At 34.4% G+C, this 18,637-nt stretch overlaps 1 protein-coding gene across 1 annotated transcript in view; it reads right to left on the reverse strand.

Annotated features, from left to right (window-relative positions):
* LOC149557219 (RNA-binding KH domain-containing protein) overlaps nucleotides 1-17,428 on the reverse strand; it is a 47,892-nt gene extending 30,464 nt beyond the window's left edge. Inside the window, exons 1-4 of the mRNA XM_089831939.1 lie at nucleotides 16,995-17,428; nucleotides 16,588-16,664; nucleotides 1,600-1,710; nucleotides 1,260-1,328 (exon numbers count right to left, since the gene is read on the reverse strand). Coding sequence (XP_089688065.1) covers nucleotides 1,260-1,328; nucleotides 1,600-1,710; nucleotides 16,588-16,664; nucleotides 16,995-17,181 — 444 coding nt within the window. The 5' untranslated portion in view covers nucleotides 17,182-17,428. The remainder of the gene's footprint in view (nucleotides 1-1,259; nucleotides 1,329-1,599; nucleotides 1,711-16,587; nucleotides 16,665-16,994) is intronic.
* Between the last annotated feature and the right edge of the window lie 1,209 nt (nucleotides 17,429-18,637).

Genomic DNA, 18,637 nt, shown 5'->3' on the forward strand with positions numbered 1-18,637 from the left:
TCATATCTATTATCACAATAGTATTAAAATAATATCGAATTCAAGTATCATTAATTTGACTATCGACAATTAGAACTTTATACTAAGTTTCAATCATCTAATGGATTATCTAAATCTTCATCTTCTTCTTATTATTCATCAAAGGCAGTAGTTGATTGAAGATTCACAAATAATGCCAATGTCAATGGGATCAATTCCACTAAAAACATTCTTGCTTTCCAAGTTGTCAAATGCATGTCACTTTTTCATTGTACACAGGGATTGTTTGTTTGTAAGTAACATCTAGCTTGAAGAATGTTATATAAGTAGCTTGCAATTCCCTTCACCTATTGAAGACATTGTTTAAAGTTTAAAATATTAAAATATGATTTATTGCTATATAGAGTTCCAATTAATCGAGCATCAGTCATTACCAGCAGTTGGATATAAAAATTTCACTGGAAGAAATCTTGAGGGCTAGTATAATTTGATGTAATAAATATCTAAACTACAACAATTTTTGTTTTGTAATGTTAAAAATATTTATTTAAATTGTGTAATAATCATTTTCTGAGCTAAATTATAGAAAGTTTCTCAATGGTATTATACATGGTTCGCACTCGGTCTGTTTGGGTCTGCCTTGATTCAACCATGGTTTCGACTAGGTTCGGCCTAGAGGAACCATCCTGCCTAGGGTCTGAACCCAAATGGAACCAAAAGGGAATTGGGATTGGTACCAAGGACCGGTTCAAAATTCGCCTAATTCGATGGGTCAAGGGGAGAACTGGGTAACTAAGATTATATATTATTTTGTTTATTATGTTTTTTTTTTTGTAGGTTCGAATAGAAAAAAATTTTGCATGAAGCTCATTAACATATAATAATTAGCATATATTTATATTTTTTCGAAAATAACATAAGGCGAATTTAATATTGAAAAATTTTTTTTTTTTTTTTTTTCGACTTGTCGAACTTCATCCAAGCTTCATTGTTGTATTGCCTTTGTAAGTGTCTGTTCTGCAAATCAACATCATCTGATAATATCTGTTCGATTTGACATCAATGATAAGTTTTATAACAATAATTACCATAAACTACCAGCAACACAAGCCCACCCGTGAATCAGTAATGAAAACAATAAGGATAGCAGATTAAGATTGTAGATGTTCAAAACATAACAAAACATGGAATAGAAACAGTTTAATTTCCAAATAACCACAGAATAAAAGTAAGAATAATACAAACCCATGTAAAACAACCAACCAAAAATAAAAAAGTACCTTATTTCGGATGATGCTACCAATTTTGACAATATCACACTGCATCTCATCATCTAGTATCTTGATTGCCTAACAAATCATACCAACTTGAATTTCTCAGTTCACTGAAGACTAAAGAAATTTACGATATTATATGAAATTATTAATACAATTTCAAGAGTCTCCTAATTTCAACGCCATGTGTTTGCCTATTAGAGGCCAACAGAAAAGAATTTGAATTTCTCAAAAAAGTATAATAATTCTAATGCAATACTTTTGTGACGGTTGTGTCTCAAGAATCTGACATACAGAAGTTTGACAGATGATACAGAAGCATGACAGAATCATAGAGCAAACTTACTTGAGGTGCAGGCACGCTCCTTGACAAAAGTTTTATAAGGTCACGGGCTTTAACAACGATGTATGGATCCCGAGTCTTGCGAGTTGTTGACACAGACATTGTTCCCTCAACCTGCCAAGCACATAAAAATATGACTGCAAGTTCAAAGCTTTATAATAGAAGGGCACATAAGATCCAAACAGAGATTGATTGTCAGTACAAAATAGAATCACAAATACATATGCAACACAAGATACGGTAAATTGGCAAAAAAGATGCAGATAAAAAATAAAATGACTGTATTGAGTATTTATATTTCTTAGAAAATCTTCATATGCTAGAAACATGACAAGCTAGAATCAAACTAAACTGAGACCATCTAGGCAAAACATTAACTCCCTCAAACGGAAGTGCTAAAAATAAGTCAACTTTCCAAAGCATTGATGACCGTAAAAACAGAGAAAATGACTAATTCAAAGCCCACCACATAGATTGGAACAAAGAATTTTAAAGAGCACAAGAACCATCTCAATAAGAGCAGTAACAAAAAGTTCAACTCTTGGAAGATAATAGATTTTTTATTAAGCATTTTCAGCTTTTGCATGCAGCACCACATCAACTAGATCAAAAACAACATTTTTGCCCCTATAAGATTATAGGTGTTCTAATAAAGCATATTGAGCCCTTATATGCAGCATGATAACACTGGAACACTTGATCAAAATGTCTCTTGCATGCCTTAGATGAAGAGTAATAGTTCAAGGGTGAAAGATAGAATTAGATTTTTGTTGAGAAGCAACCATGTATCAAGTCAACTATAAATCAGTCACAAAAGTTTTGCCCTAACATGTCTATATAACTTTATCAAGAACTTCGTCCCTCGTGCACTGCAGTCTAAACACTGGTAAAAGTTTGGTGAAATTCTCTTGCATAAATTTGGAACTAATAATGTTCATGTCACCCTTGTCCATTGTCCCTAAAGTAGTACAGAGAGATGGGTGATGTGCTAAACAACACAATCAAGTCCAGTCGCAAAATAGAATTGAGTTCTGGTCAGAAGCCAGGCTGGTGTCGTGAGAAATAATATAGCTTGTATCCACAATACAAATCCTTTGTTCTATGGTGAAGATATGGATTCAAAAATATGTGTTTACATTCCTATGTATTAATGACTTGACCAATGAGTGATGCTGCATCATATTGAATTCCAAACATATGAAATAAACTCCAATGATGACACAATTTCTTACTAAAGCTGATTATTTTTGTAACAATTTGACACTAAATCCATGAGTTCATAATGGATTTTGAGCTAGTGTACCTATGATCCAAGAATATGAACCTTTCCTACAAAAGTTTTTATCATGTGTAAATCCTGTGTCAACACTATTAATTCTTTCAAACTTTAACTACTATTTTTATATAACTTTAAGAAAACAGAGAAAAAGTTTAGCATTCAAATGCATGTCATGTAGCTGTATTTAATATTTTCTAGACCTATGAGTCCTCAAATGATATTTTTTTAAATATAACGAGTTGATACTCTTTCTACATGTTTCAGACGTAATCAAACCAGATTTTGGACAACAAATAACTTAATAGGTAGATTAAGTTATTTCTAAAGGTTTCTAATAACTTATTGTTTGAAAGTAAAGTCCACCAAGATAACTGGGGGGCAGCAGGGACGGGGGCAGGGGGGAGGGGTGAATCAGTTATGCAATTAAAACAACTGTCAATATCCTTATTAATTCCGAAACATGTAAATAGTAGATGCAACAACCATCGAAAGATTACCATTCACAATAACACCAGATTTGTTAACTAGGGAAACCCTTGATCAAAGGGAAAACCCTGGTGAGGATGGTACCCACAAAATGATGCACTAATATATAAGTTCCTTGTAAGAGGATGGGTCTTGTTAGGAGTCAATGAAATATATTCAATACATATCAATCCCTGTTAGGAGATTCCAACTTTGTTAAGAGTTGTGCCAACCCTGTTAGGAGTGTGAAAGACAAAAGGACCCACTGTCTAGACAGCTTGAGGGCAAGACCACCAAACTCACTGTCCAACTGGCCTTAGTACTAACCTTCTCAGAATAATACAAGTATACAACCATCCAGCAGCTACTTCTTTGCCAAATGCAATCTCTTTGATCGCTCACCGTGCCTCAACTGCACCAAATACTTCTCTGATCAAAAGATATTCAATATCAGGTTCATTGGATCTCATATACGAATTCGCATACTCGCCTTACACAAATATCTGCACTGGATTACACAATAACTACACTGCTGCAAGAAAAACATCTTTCCTTTATAACAAGTGCTAAAACAAATTATTGAGTCGGCCTTGAGGCTTTCCCAATTTACAATAACAATATAGAACCATCTTTAGATATTACATTTACACATTACATTACAATATTACATCATTTCACAATTACAAAACAATTGTTGACTCACAGTCTTCATAAATCTTCACGTGATGCTCATCTAGATGTGCTCGTTTGACCACAGCATCTTCAGCATGTCTTCTACCTCTATACATCCTCGCTTAACCAGATTCTATCTTTTTTAGGAGATACAATCCAAACATCAGTAACTCCTATCCAGAAACTCTATCTAAACACTGTCTTCAATAAATCTCGAATAAATCTGCATTTGTCTTCATATTTTTGCATGCGCTCTTAACCATAACATCAGGAAACTCTGTAGAAAACGTCCTCAACTGCGCATGAGCTAATATGCATGCCTCATTCCTCGCTAAACCAAACCGTGTCTGCTGCTCTGGCCGTCTTCACAGAATGATCAGTATGTTGACACCAATGACAAAAATTGTCATGAATGCAATACACAACCTCTATATTATGCCTCCAACAATGCTAGGATACTCCCCCATAGGAACACCATCAGCATTCATGCAAACACTTAAGACATTGTTATAGATATCCATAACTTCCTAGTGAACATGGTGATCCAACATCAATGAGGTTGTCAATCTAATTTGAGAATATCTGTTAATACCATGTCAAGGCTAATCAATAGATTATAAATGATGCCGAGAAATTCCTGATGACTTCATAGAACATTCTTAATCTTGTTCATTTGCATCCCTATGTAGCTGGATTTTGTAGGGACCCTGGCTAAACCTACATTAGTTTCTAGTTGTCTATGATTTTCCAGTGAACTTGGTGATCCTGTATCAATGATCTTATCAATCCAGTCTGCAAATATCTGTTGATACCATGTTAAGGGTAATCAATAAATTATCAATGATGCCCAAGGCAATGCAAGTGTCTTCAAAGCAAGCTCTTGGCCTTGTTTGTTTACATCCTATGTAACTGGATTCTGCAGGAACGCTGGCTGAATCCAAACCAGTCTGGGTTCTAACCTGAAAAAATAGTGTTTTAATGGAAAGCCAGAAAAACAAAATAACAAAAAAAATACCTAACCCAAATAACAACTTTCCTTGATATCAATTGAGGATAGAGGGCACAAGGCTACTACACAGAATCATTTGCATGGTGCAGCTAGTGGGAATGAAACCAGCACTGCCTGTCCTCCTAACAAACAAGTTGATGACATTGAGCTCTTGATAAAAAGCAATATGATGATTTCTATTGATTTTACACTAAGTGGCAATTTGGGTAATGGTTCACTGGTAAAGTAATTTTTTATTCATATTATAATAATTTATATTTACTACAATACAACTGAATATGGTTTAGATCAAGACATAATTGAATTATATTAATATTAAACAATTTAATACAATTACAATATTTATCAAACTATATATTTTATTAGATTATCATTTAAAATCTCTATATGAGATAACTAAGCTGAAGCCACATATATTATTTGCATAAGGTTAAGATATGTGTATTTCTATAACATTATTAATAAAACTATGAACTTATCTAAACTTTTGGCTGAACCCTCATTAAAACTCAATTAGTGCGGCCTTCCAAGCTCACCCCAAAATATCATTGTCAAAGAATATATGGCTGCCATCAAGTATTATATTTCAACATAATGACACAAGAATGAGATACAGGGATGATCGCTGCAGTGTTATCCTACCAATCCGGCAGAACGTAGTATATTTCTTCTTCCACTTTTATATTAATATTTTTTTAATTGTTCTATGCCTGGCAGACCATGGATCCTCCTGAATTCTACTAGGCCGCAGCCGTGTTGTCCCAAGTGCCATGCCTGAAACACACCCAGGCCATACAGTACAGCAGCAACAACAATATTAGAAGAACCCAATAGCATAGACTTTAGATGTGCAGATGCACTAAAATTAACCATATTTATTTCTCTTAAGCATTTGACATGGCATTGAAATATCACTTGTCAGTTGTATTCTGTATTTATTTGCATTTTGTGCGGATGAAGTATAATTGGCATTGAAATATCACTTTGCATTTGTATTCTGAACCTATTCAAAAATAGAGAAACCACCAATGCTCCCCAGGGACCTGTCCCCTGCCGTTTTTGTCCTCGTTCCTTGTCCACCCCTTCCCCTACAACCTCTCAGAGTGGCTCATTGATTGAGCATCTAAAAATATCAAGGTTTCAGGGCTGCTTGATTCTTGACCTTGAAACAAGATTTTTGCAACCTTTTTAAACAAAAAAATATTGTTAGAAGTTAAAGTTTGTTTTCAGGCATAGGGAAAAGAATATTTGAACTTCCCAAAAGGTGTTTTTCAATGTAAGACAACTTTTCAGAGAACCAATACCTTAAATTTAACTGATAGCAACACAAATATTTTAGAATGAATAAAACGCAACAAGAAAATGATCCCACCACATACAGATTTAAAATAATAGAACTTACTAAAACCATGGCATGACATACCTCAAGATTCTACATATTTGTATCATGCATTCAATGATACCAGTCACAAACAATGGGCAAAGTTTAAAGGAAAAATAAAATTCTACCACAACAGGAATTTTTTTTAATAAGACAAACCAAAATCTATCTCCCTACAATTGTTGCTTCTATTCACAGTGAATGAAAAGTGAATATGAAAATATCATCGTTTTAGGGCTACTAGAATCCAATCTCATTCTAAGATTGATGATATTTTTGCAACATTTTAAAGGTAAATATTAAAAGCTAGATAGAGAAGTAGGAAAAAGGCTTGACTTGGCTCTATGACTTGCCAAGTGAGCATCCAATTTTGAGGAGGCTTTTCCTCGCGTGTGGGGGGGCTGTCCTCTCCATGTACACAACCAAAGAATTATTTGCTCATTCATTTCTGCCATTTTATGAGTACCTCAACTCAAGGAGTTGGTCAAAATGGCAAAATTGTTAGTGATGCCTTGGTCAATGAAACTAGGGCAAGATCGTTCAAACAAGCCTTAGCAAAGGAGTTTGTGGTTCTAAAAGGGGAGAGATTCACTCTACAAGATAAGAAAGAGGCTCCTTGCTTGGCGACAATCAGTGATGAAGGGGTTGTTTTGCCCCCACCATCATAAGCCTAACCTACAAATGGCTATGGAAATTGACACACAGAAATCTACAGTTAAGAATTTTGTAGTTTTATTAGTGATTCAAAACCTTTCTAGAATTCATTTTTGTAATTTTTTGAATGAATGGATGCATAATGTGTGGGGTAAAAGATTAGGGTTCCATTTCTCTTACTATTGCATGTTGCAAAAAGGGCTTTTTCTATTAAAAAAAAACTTAAACCCTAATAGGCTTGGAAGAAATCCAAATAATCAAAAGGTATTTTAGGAAAATTGGGGCTTGTTGTTTTAGGGCCACTTCTTGGACCCCCGAAGCCATTCAAGATTAAATTCTAGCAATTTCTTGCCTTAGATGGCTAACTATTGGAAGTATTCCTCCATTTCTCTGAAATTTGATCCCTCAGGCACTGGGACCTAGAACGAATGAAATGGATACTCTGCTTCTACACACAGATGTTAGGGTTTTAATTTCTATTAACCCGAGACTTGACTTGCCTAGTGAGATCAAGTTTGATCTAGAGGACCAATTGGTATCATGCCCTATTGTGTTTTTAGGCAATATCAGTGCCTACTTTCTGTATAGGAGGGAGGACCATACGAGACAAAGTTGCCCTCTACTAAAAGAATAAATTCAAATCTTTCTCTATACCAGCCAATGAACCCTAAGAACCCTAATGATGTAACCCTAAAGAAGGTCGATGTTTGGACCCATGTTGATTTCCCCTCCTTGGCTAAAACCTTGGATTCAATGAATGAAGTTGTTAAATAGAAGTCTTCTCAACATTGTCCTGACAAAAACAATGCCCTTTCAGAACTCAAGGATCTCTCATATGTTAACATTCTAGATTTTGGATAGGACAAACCGATTTCTCGTCCTAAGCATAGGACGAAAAATGCTCAATGGATTGCTTTAGAGAAAATCAGGGGTTATCCAACCTCAAGATTAGAGGCACATGCAGCTCTAGAAGTGTGCTTGCTACTAAGACTCCCCCTATTAATGATGATCAAATTACTAAAGAGGTCCTCCCTATCCTCTCCCCCCTTGTGGATGGGAGTTGAGGTTTGCAAGGTGGAGCCCTAAAGATTGACCAAGTCTTGAAGGAATCGAGGTGCAAGGCTGATGATTTTGTAGCTTCAATTGATCCATTTGTGAGCCATGATAGCCTTGACACCGTAAAACTGCCTTATGGTTATGAAGATAACCTGTCCTCCTACAGAAGATTAAACTTGTTGGCTTCAATCTTGATATTAATATGAAGTGTATTAGGAAGGATGGGAAGTACTTGACTACCAATCATCAAAGGGGTAAGGGAGGAGCTGTTATTCTTGTAGGGCCCAAATGGAATAAAATTGTGTTAAGATAGGGATGTTCTCCCTACCACAAATTGGTTTGGGTACAATTTAATCTAGATGGAGAGGAAGTTGGTATATGTTTTGTGTAACTGGATGATACACAGAGAGAGGATAGAGTTGTGGAACTAGATGTGTCAGATGGATAGTATATCCTAGATTCTCAGTGGAGACTTTAATATGGTAGAAAGACCCCAGGATAAAATAGGTGGGTGCAAAATTTGAATGGAACAGTTGTGAAAACTTCTATTGGTTTAAAATGTTGAACAAGCATAGATAATTTGAGCCACTAGCAAGTAACAAGGAAGCTTAGACTAGTACATGTCGTCTAATCTCCAATAGGGGAACAAAAGAATTTTTAGTAGGCTAGACAAATTGTATGTAAATAAAGATACTTTTAGATTCAAAGAAGAGAACAATGAACCAGAGGTTAAAGTTATTCCCTACACGCTATTTGATTATCTCCCAATTGTTGGGAATATCTACTACATTGGTAAGCCCTCATGCCTTGAGAATAGAAATGTAAACTTTGCCCTAAGCATAACTCTTTTGAAAGATGAGGATGTTAGAAGAGCTAATAGTATTACTAGACTATGCAAGAAATGCGTAACAGTGCTACTGAGAGATGGGTTTAGAATGTCGGCAGTTGGAAGGCTTTGTTCCAAGTTGTTGTACGCAAGATAGCAAAGGACAACAAAAAATTAGAAAGTGAGCTACGCAAAAATCTTATCCTTGCAGAAGATTGTTTACAAAAAGAACTTGCTTGTACTAAGGCCAAGTACACTTTGGCTCAGGCTAGGGACACTTTGCAAATATTGGAAATCCAAGGAGCTAAGACAAGAGCCAAGCTCAATTAGGTTAGTCACGAGGATAGAGAGTCTAAATACCTTTTCCAAATCCTCAAATATAAGGAAGTTGAAGTCAAAAATAAATATATCAGGAAGGAAGGAGAGGTCCTCAATGTTGAAGTTTGTAGCTGCAATAGAGATCATCATCACTGATTTTATGAGATAAAATATGTTTGTTATGACCGTTATAGTCATCTTCAGCTGAAAGAGATATTTGCAATTATATTTAAGTTAATATTAAGTTAAAAGACATGTGTCATACGTCATGTGAAGAGGCATGTGTATGAGAATGTGAAGGGTTGAATATGTGGAAATATGAAGGGTCTTACTATTGGTTTCCAAAGAGACCTTCATGTGTAAGATGAAGAGTCTCATGCATTCTATTTATATATTGCTTGGTATATTGTAAATCAATCAAGAGAAAAGCTTTGTACTTATACATTTTTATCATCAATAAAAGATATATTTTACTAGTGTGGCTAGGTTTTTCCCTGCAAGTGGAAGGGTCTTTCCAAGATAAATCTTTTGTGTTTTTTGTACATTTTATTTAGTTTTCTTATGTTGTTTATCTAAATTTCTTGGCATAAAGCTTAACATGGTATGAGAGCCAAGTTAGATAACAATATATAAAAGTTTCTGTCGTTATTGAATCCTCTTATAGCTTAACTGTCTTCCCATGGATTTTCTATGACTAATGTTCTGAATTGCCAAGATTTCACAATGGATCAAATGTGGCAAAGGCTCCTACCTTGTTAGTGTTTTCATGTATTAGAGGAAGTTGTAATGATTCATAGTAGATTGGTCAGTTCCTGATGTTATCTATATGAGTATCTAAATATTTCAATCGGAGGTATATATGTGTCGCTGCAAATAATATCATCACAAATCAGCAGGAGCACCAGCAGTTATCGGATAATTTTATCAAGCCTAGTTTGATAATAACAAAAAAAATGGAGTTCAAGGTGAGATTCGAAGGAATCTGAGCAAGCCATTGGATCCTAGAAAGTGCCCTTTTTGTTGAAGATCTCAATGTGCAATTCCTGTTCAATTTTTTGTTGCAGAAGGGGGACATGGTATGCCTGATGTTTTTCATGCTTGTTGATGTTCGAAAGGTATGTTGAGGACACCTTGCCTTCCATTTGTGTGCTCACATATGTCGTGGCCATCTTCTTATTTCCACCTCATCGTGTATACGGTGGACTTTTCTTATTTCTAAAGAGCATGTGCAACGTTCTTTTCGTCTAAGGTTGTGCATGCACCTTACAATTGTCGGGCATTGTTAGGTGATTCGGAAATTGAAGAAGGTTGTATCGGCAAGTCAATCAATCATTGATAAAGTATTTGCAATATGTTGTAGTGTATTTGTTGTTGTGTGCACACAAATAGATGGTCAAGACACTATTGTCTTCAATACCATTAAAGGAACACAATTGCCATAGAAAGATAAGTTTCTTGTATTTTTGCAGGAGTTAATAGTTGCGTAATGGTAAGGTCATTCTTAGAGAGGCTTCGAATGGATCTTTAGATAGAGACTTTATTCATTTACTCAATCGACCATATTTCTACATTATGCCTCATATCGAGTGGATGAAATATGATTCTAAACTAACTCAGTTTTTGACTGCCAGAAGTTTGATGACATCTACAGAGAAGGATGTACTTTCCACTAATATTGTGTTTCAAACATCTTGGAGGGAGATTCCGCTCAAACTAGCCAAGACATGATGTCAAGTAGATGAGTTTGTGTTGAGAACCTACTTACATCCATATCATGATTTGATGCAAGTTTCAGAGTTCATGCATCATATATATCATTTGCAGATGGATAATTTTTGAGGTTGTGTGAGGTGTATGATACTATTCAAGTCGGATGTTTTACAGAACTCTAATCTAATACCTGCTCATAAAAGAACCAATCATATCACTGAATTTAGGATACCTTCTGTTGGACTTATCGTTCACATCTTGGTGATCAATTTTCAGATGCTCTCAAACCCTGTCAGAAATATTGTTCGATGAAAATGTCAGAGATTCAGGTGATTCAATAAAAATGTTTGAAGAAGAGTCACGTTGTGTGTATGTTCATCAGTTACTATGTGCTGGGAGACATCGGGTCATTTATGCCCCTTGATTTTCTTATCGCTTTGTATTCTTAAGGTGTGCCTTAATTTTCAACAGTAACAGGAAACAGGAAAGAAATGTGGTTGCCCGTGTTTAAAACATACCTGTACCCCAAAACATTTCGTTCTAACTAGGGTTGCCCAATTTTTCAATGAATTGGTCAATTGTGCAAACAAGCACAAAACTGAATTTATTTATTTAAATTAAAAATTTAACATTGTTTTTGCCTATGTACCCCTCAAAAAAAATTATTTTTGCTTGCAATTCCTTTTCCATGTTTTTATGAGTTTCTAAGTGTCTTCTAGTTTTGCTATATTTCTCGTGTTTATTATTTTCCCTTTTTTAACCCATGTACTAAATTCCATTTCTATTTGAATACATTAGTGGGATACAACCCCACCAAGTAATTCTTCAAAATACTCGTAGAAAACATAATATAGAAAGAATTTTATTAATGAGTGTTACCAGATTTAATTATGTTTCAATTTTAGTGCTTTAGATCACGATAGATTATTTAATTTTATTATTTCCCTTATTCGCTTACCTCTTATTTTACTACCTTCTGTGGCACATTCAACAAAATTAGGATTACCTACAGGCTAAAAGCATCTTTCCTGCTGATGAGTCCACAAGCAAGACTTGAAACATTTGATATGAATATTTTTACGTAGTTAAATCAAGAAACCCATCAACGAATCATGCACAGTGAATAAAACCTAAAACATTAAGAATTTCATAAATTTATATGAAATTTACAAGGATTGGTTCACAAAGAAGAAACTAAAAATATTGTCCAAGATTTAGTCAGGATAACCCACCATGAAAGTAACACTCGGATGATGTTAGAAATGGCCCAAGGAAGCTTGAGTTCTTTCTACTCTGACTTTATGAATGCTAATATCCAGTGTTTAGAAAATGTGTTATTGCCACTCTCCTCAAAACTCAAGAGGCACGGAGCAAGTAACTTGCCAAGGACTAACAGATAAAATCTGGACAAGAAATTTCCTTCAAGACTCAGCAAGTTTTTGGAAACCTTGGCTACATAAAAAGAAATACCCAAGTGAAGTTGAAAACATTTTTCTTTTATCTTTTCCTCACTTTTATTAAGATAATGTAATCGTTCTTTAATGGTCAATTTAGTTAGCCTAGGTAGTTTCTGTCTCCAATTTTTGTTTGCATTTGTTTAGTTTAGAAACAACATAATGTATTTGCCTATAATATGTAACATATGTCTTCATTATTTAATATGCAATTACCATTACCTGGTATCAGACCAGGTTGATAAGTGTTTATAAGATTTGGAGAAATTTTTAATAAAAAATTGAGGCCTTTGTTCCTAGAATTTGTTTTCCAGAATTTTTTTAACAATTTCTTTATGAAAATTGTTGGAACAATTTTGAGAGTTTCTTTCTGCAATTGTCAAGGGTTTGTTTTAGATGAAAGTGTTTTTGTGTTTTTTTAAGGTTTTCATATCAAATTCAGGCTTTTTATTGCTGAATTACTACACCGAAGTCCCATTTATCTTCCCTTGCACAATTTTACACCTCCGACATGATGTACGGGCATTGTCCTTTGCATCTTCAGTGCCAGTTTTGTTTCATGTGGGAGTTGTGTGTTTTCCTTTGTGTGTAAAGGGTTGTAATCTCTGTTTGTCTTCTACCAGCGTTTCATTTTTGAGTGACCCACATTTCAGCATTTCAACCTTGCTGCAATGCTTGCGTCTCTGCGTGGTCACAATTTATTGCAACAGAATCTGCTGAGATCTCTGGCCCACATTTTGGATGCATCAGTCCCTCATGTCTGTGTTTTGAGCATCATTTTTGGTGAAGCCCACACCTCTGCTCTCTACAATCCCTGTTTTGGGTTTATATTGCAGTTTTTGCCAGCCATTTTTATTCAGCTAGGGTTTGTGAATGGTGCATTTCCATAGGTTTTATAAAAGCTATTTCCACAAAATTATTCTAGGGTTCTATAATTTTCCTAAAAAATTATTGTGGGTTTTGTAGGAAATCATGATCATGCATTTTCATTTCATGCACATTATGTTTCACACAAAAATCGTGGGATCTTTCTCTACAAGAGGGTTTTTTGTTATTTTTTCCTACAAAAAAATCATGACTGATGTTTTAATGTATGGGTTTGATCAATTTTTCTCCTCAAAAATTGTGTCAGGTTTTAATCGGTTTTTTTCCTTAATATTAGGTATGAATTTTTTTTTCTCTTCAGAGATTATTTCTGGGCTTCTAGTTTTTCTCCTAAAAAAAGAAGCAATTTTTTATGGGGGATTTTAGCATCACATCAAGGGTTTGGTAATTTTTTGCACATAAAACATGGTTTCTTGCAGTTTGTTTCAGGGCATAGTGCTCATCTGCAAAACTTTTTGCCAATTTTTTAACAAAATCATGTCTGTTTTTCTCAAGCATTGGAGTGTATGATGGTTTTCTCCTCAAAATTGTGGTTTCAATTTCAGAAGCTGAACTCAGAGTCTCTGGCTGCAGAGAGGGATAGCTTTTGTTTCCCAACATCAAGTTGAAAGGATTTTGATTATTTTGGTCATTTTTAGAAGTTTTGCATATTCAGGGAAGAACCAAATAGCAGGCTCATTTTGCAGAGTGATCTATGCATTTGTGACCAAAAGGGAGGCAGCCTTCTATGTATTTGTGACCAAAAGATCTGCAGATTGTCTTCCTGAAGGGTAGTTAGAGCGATGACCATCAAGGGACGGTATTAAAATAATGTAATGTTTCTTTAATGGTCATTGTAGCCAGTTTAGATAGTTTCTACTTTCAACTTCAGTTGACATTTGTTTTATTTGCAAACAACATAATGTAATTGCTTATATAACGCAACCTTCGTCTTAATTATTTAATATACAATTACTATTACAACTTATTATCTTTGGCAAGTGCAAACACACTAGGGCAAACTGATTAATGACTCGTTGGAGGTGTAATTTGGAAAATCAATCAAAGAATAGTGATTCATAACTTCAAGCCCTAAACAATAAAAATGTTAAGTTTGTAGTTAGTCAGTTTGATATGATTATGAGTTTCATTATTGGTGGTAAAACATCATTAGATAAATATTATTTTATGTACATATATTATTATATATATAATATATAATATATATATTACATATATTATATTATATATATAATAATGCATATTTTATACATATTGTTATTTATATTATTAATATACTAACTAATGATGTTTAAACCTTGGAAACATGTCTCTTGAAGAGACATGTCTCCTCCTCTCAAACTTATATTAGATCCAAATCTGCATTTGGATATATCGATAAAAATGGCAATATAATTACATTTGCACACACAATCCATGTTACTTAACAGAAAATGTTCTTTTATGTCACTGAACTTTCTATTATTTCAATTCTTCAAACCCTCTCTGTTCTGTTTGTCTTGTTTTAGTTTTTCTAATCCTTTTTTGCTTCTTTTTTTCAAAAACTCAATTTCAAAGGAACACGAGCCCTACTATAATAAAAGCATGTTGATGCATTTTTTCCCAAAGTCCCAAACCTACACCAAGCAATGCAAGGTAGACAAAAGAAACCTACATGAAAGAATAAGAAGGGCACAGAAAATTGAAATTATTGTGGGTTTAACAGAACGAGGTATAAATCGTTTGAAATGCATCCTTTCTCAAATTGCTGCCTGGGATGTCAAAATACATAGCCAAGTGAAGGAGGAAGTAGACAGAAAAATCAATGCTCTACTTTCTACTTCTGAAGTGAAGAAACTGAAGGTGAAGAGTTCCAAGGCCACCCCTTAGCCATCCTTGTGGATTTTCTTCTTGGGCCACAAATTTGACATTACTCTACTTTCTACTTCTGAAGTGGAGAAACTGAAGGTGAAGAGTTCCAAGGCCACCCCTTAACCATCCTTGTGGATTTTCTTCTTGGACCACAAATTTGACATTACTCCACTCAAGATAGTACTAGACATCTAAGTTCTCTAGCTAATTTCTTCATTCCTCACAATCCAAGTGCACAACCTTCACTTGAATGTACCACTTTGAATTAAGAGAAACAACAATAGGTAGCAATGGCAACTACAAATTTGTGGTACTAAAATCATTTATCATTAAATGTAGCAAACATTGCATATTGAGATGAACCAGCAGATGCATGAAAAATTCCTCATGAAGAATTTAAGATTCAAACTTCACATGATTTTGGTAGCCCATTGATAGAGGAAGCCATTAAAAATGCATGGCTTGTAAGTAGATGATCAAAGGAAACTATGACAGGAAAAGAGCTGCAGCATTTTACTGATGAATGGGCAGATGTCAAGAATAGGATGGTGATAAACTTTTAATAGTTTAAATTGGCATATTGGTATTCTTAAAGTCCATAGATATCACATGAAATGAATCATACGGATATCTTGTGCAATTTGTTGGAGAGGGTGATTCACGACGCTGCAGTAGAGAATATTGTCCAAGTTACCATGGATAATAGAGCAGCATACGTACTTACAAGCAGACTTCCTCAAAAAAGGCATCTCACCATTTGTTGTAGTCCTTGTGCTTCCCATTGCCTAGTGTTGCCAGAGAAGAACTGGAAACATGATAGACTACTTACAACCACTGCAAGGCTGTTGCAGCAACATCTAATGATGTGTGGCACCATTTAAAAATGATTATGCATAATGACATCCAGGAGGATGAATTCATACACTCGTAGGAGGCAATATTAACACCAAATGCTAGCACAAGAATGGAGAGCATGGGATATGAGGATAGAGGAAAAACAAAACAGAGTGGAGCGCAAACCAGATAAATAGATATATAGATAAAGCAGAGGACTACCCAAGTATATGTGATGTTTATATACATGCTCGTGGTATAGGACGTATATTGTACAGAGAACATACAATATGAACATATGAGCAGAGTGTTATTATGGTGTCTATAATGTGTAAAATTGTTTTCTTTGTGGTACACATGCATTATCTGGCGTGCTATTCTGGTTTACTTCTGGAATAATTTTTTCCGAAGCGAAGCTGAGTACTAACAAGCAGAAAGTACACTCAAAAGAGTATACCAGGCGCAAACCCACAATGCAGTAATGCAACCTGAAGACTCGTCCAACAGCACTATAAGATAGCCCGAAGTCTCAATCCTATAGCTCAAGTCCTAAAAAAAAAACCAAATATAATGATGCACAGGAAAAAAACAACTTACAAGATTGAGTTCACAAGCTATACCATGTTCCTTCAAAGCTCGTGTCACAACAGGCCATGCGTCTTGCAAGTATTTTTCTGCAAATATGTTTAAAAACGGATAAGAAAAGTTTAAAAAACACATGAAGCAAAAAAATAGAATCATATGATTCCTGGGATCACCGAATCCTTTCCTTGTCTACGAACAGGAAATGACACAGTAATTCCAGAAGCTCGTATAACTCAACCCTAATTAACCCTTGAGACCATTGATATTTTAAAAACTATAAACAGGCAGAAAGGAAGACTCCGTGAGACATCTTGAAACCTTTAAAGCTTTAACACCTTCGAAAACTATTCAAAGTCTTAAATGTCATAAACAAACCTGGAAAACCCTTAAAAGCCCTAAAAAGAAGGTGGGCCTTGTACCTCTATACTGGGGAAAGAGAGTGGAGAAGGAGCTGACTTCAAGCATGCCAGCTTCATTCCAGGAAGGGTCAAATTTATCAACTTTCCAGTGATTAATGTCGGGGGTATCCCATGGCTTGGGCTTGTCATGTTTGCCTTTGTGTCTGAGTGGCCTTGCCTCCTGTTTTTTCTCTTCTGTCTCTTCCATAGTTCTATAATCTCACACTACGAATGCCTTCAGTTTAGAAAACAGGTGCGGTTATAGACCGACAGATTGGATTCATAAGCTCATTTGATAACACACTACAAGCAATGACTTTTGTGCTGTTAGGCGACTGGTTTTTTTGGGTCCGTCGTCTAGCCCTGATCAAAGGTTATCCTGTAAGCCACTATTTATTTGAGGAAATAAAAATAAAAATCATGCGTATTGTAAAATTTTGTGTTAATACGGCAGTCGAAATTTACGCGCATTTAGACAAAATATATAAGACAGAATTGCCCGCGAATAAACTGCAGTTTCTCGATTCATCCTCACACTGACTACTTACTGGTATTCGAAGTGTGAAATCCTGGAAAAAGTGCATGTAATTTGGTGTTTTTTAAAGTTCCTGCCCTATAGAACTATAGGCATCTAACTAAACTTAATTTATAATTATTAAATTTTTTAACAAATCAAGTTCAAGATCTTTTTCCTGTTTCACATAATGTGAAGCTGTTTAATTTTTAACCAAATATAATAACAAAATCTATTTTCTAAAATGTGATTGGCTAACACAAATAGCCATAAGAAGTGATTTTCGGAAAATATTGTTTTGAAACTACAAAATTTCATATGAATTATTTTTTTACTTCTTTGTAGAACGATGAAACTATTTAATTTCAAATAATAAATTTATATCATTTATTAATAATATATCAAAATATTTCTTTCTTTTTTTCATTTTCAAAATATTATTATTATTTCTCTAATTTAATTTTTAAAAATTAGCTATGCATTATGCATAATTTTAGATCAATTTTTTTATTTACATAGAAAATATAAATTATATTAAAATTAAGTTAATATAATACTTTTAATTATATTTTAATATAAACATTTTTTCTTCAAAGATTTCATGTGTAAATTCATTTATCAACAATCATCTAAATGATTGTATTAATTTTTTTTGTTTTTTGATGGAGGGTTCAAACCTACAAGGCAGCCCAGCAAGGCACGACGCTTGTGAGCTACCAACCAGCGAAGGCCACCACTTGAAGAACGCGTGCTTGAAACCTCTTGGGCTAAGAGCCAAGGACTAAGGGGCATCCACGCCGTCAAAATCACCTGGAGCATGATCCCGACCTCATCCCTTATGGTGTCAAAGCCTTGCACTCAACAAGACTTGATCAATTGTATTAAATTTAAATGGTACATAAATAATGTAATTATACTATTTTAGTTGGCAATGAAATTAAACTTGAAGAACATAATTAAACTTTTCATAATTTGATAAATATTTTAAAAACTAATGATTCAATCGCACTTTAAAAATTAAATTATGAATAATTTAATTAAAATTTGATAATTTATATGAATACTAATTAATATAATCATTTTTTTATTTCATTAAACTTATTAATTAAAATAAAACTTCATTAATTAATACTTCAATAAGATTAATACA

This window comes from Cupressus sempervirens, chromosome 5, assembly GCF_028749045.1.
Source record: "Cupressus sempervirens isolate cs-2001-9-10 chromosome 5, ASM2874904v1, whole genome shotgun sequence".
NCBI lineage: Eukaryota > Viridiplantae > Streptophyta > Pinopsida > Cupressales > Cupressaceae > Cupressus > Cupressus sempervirens.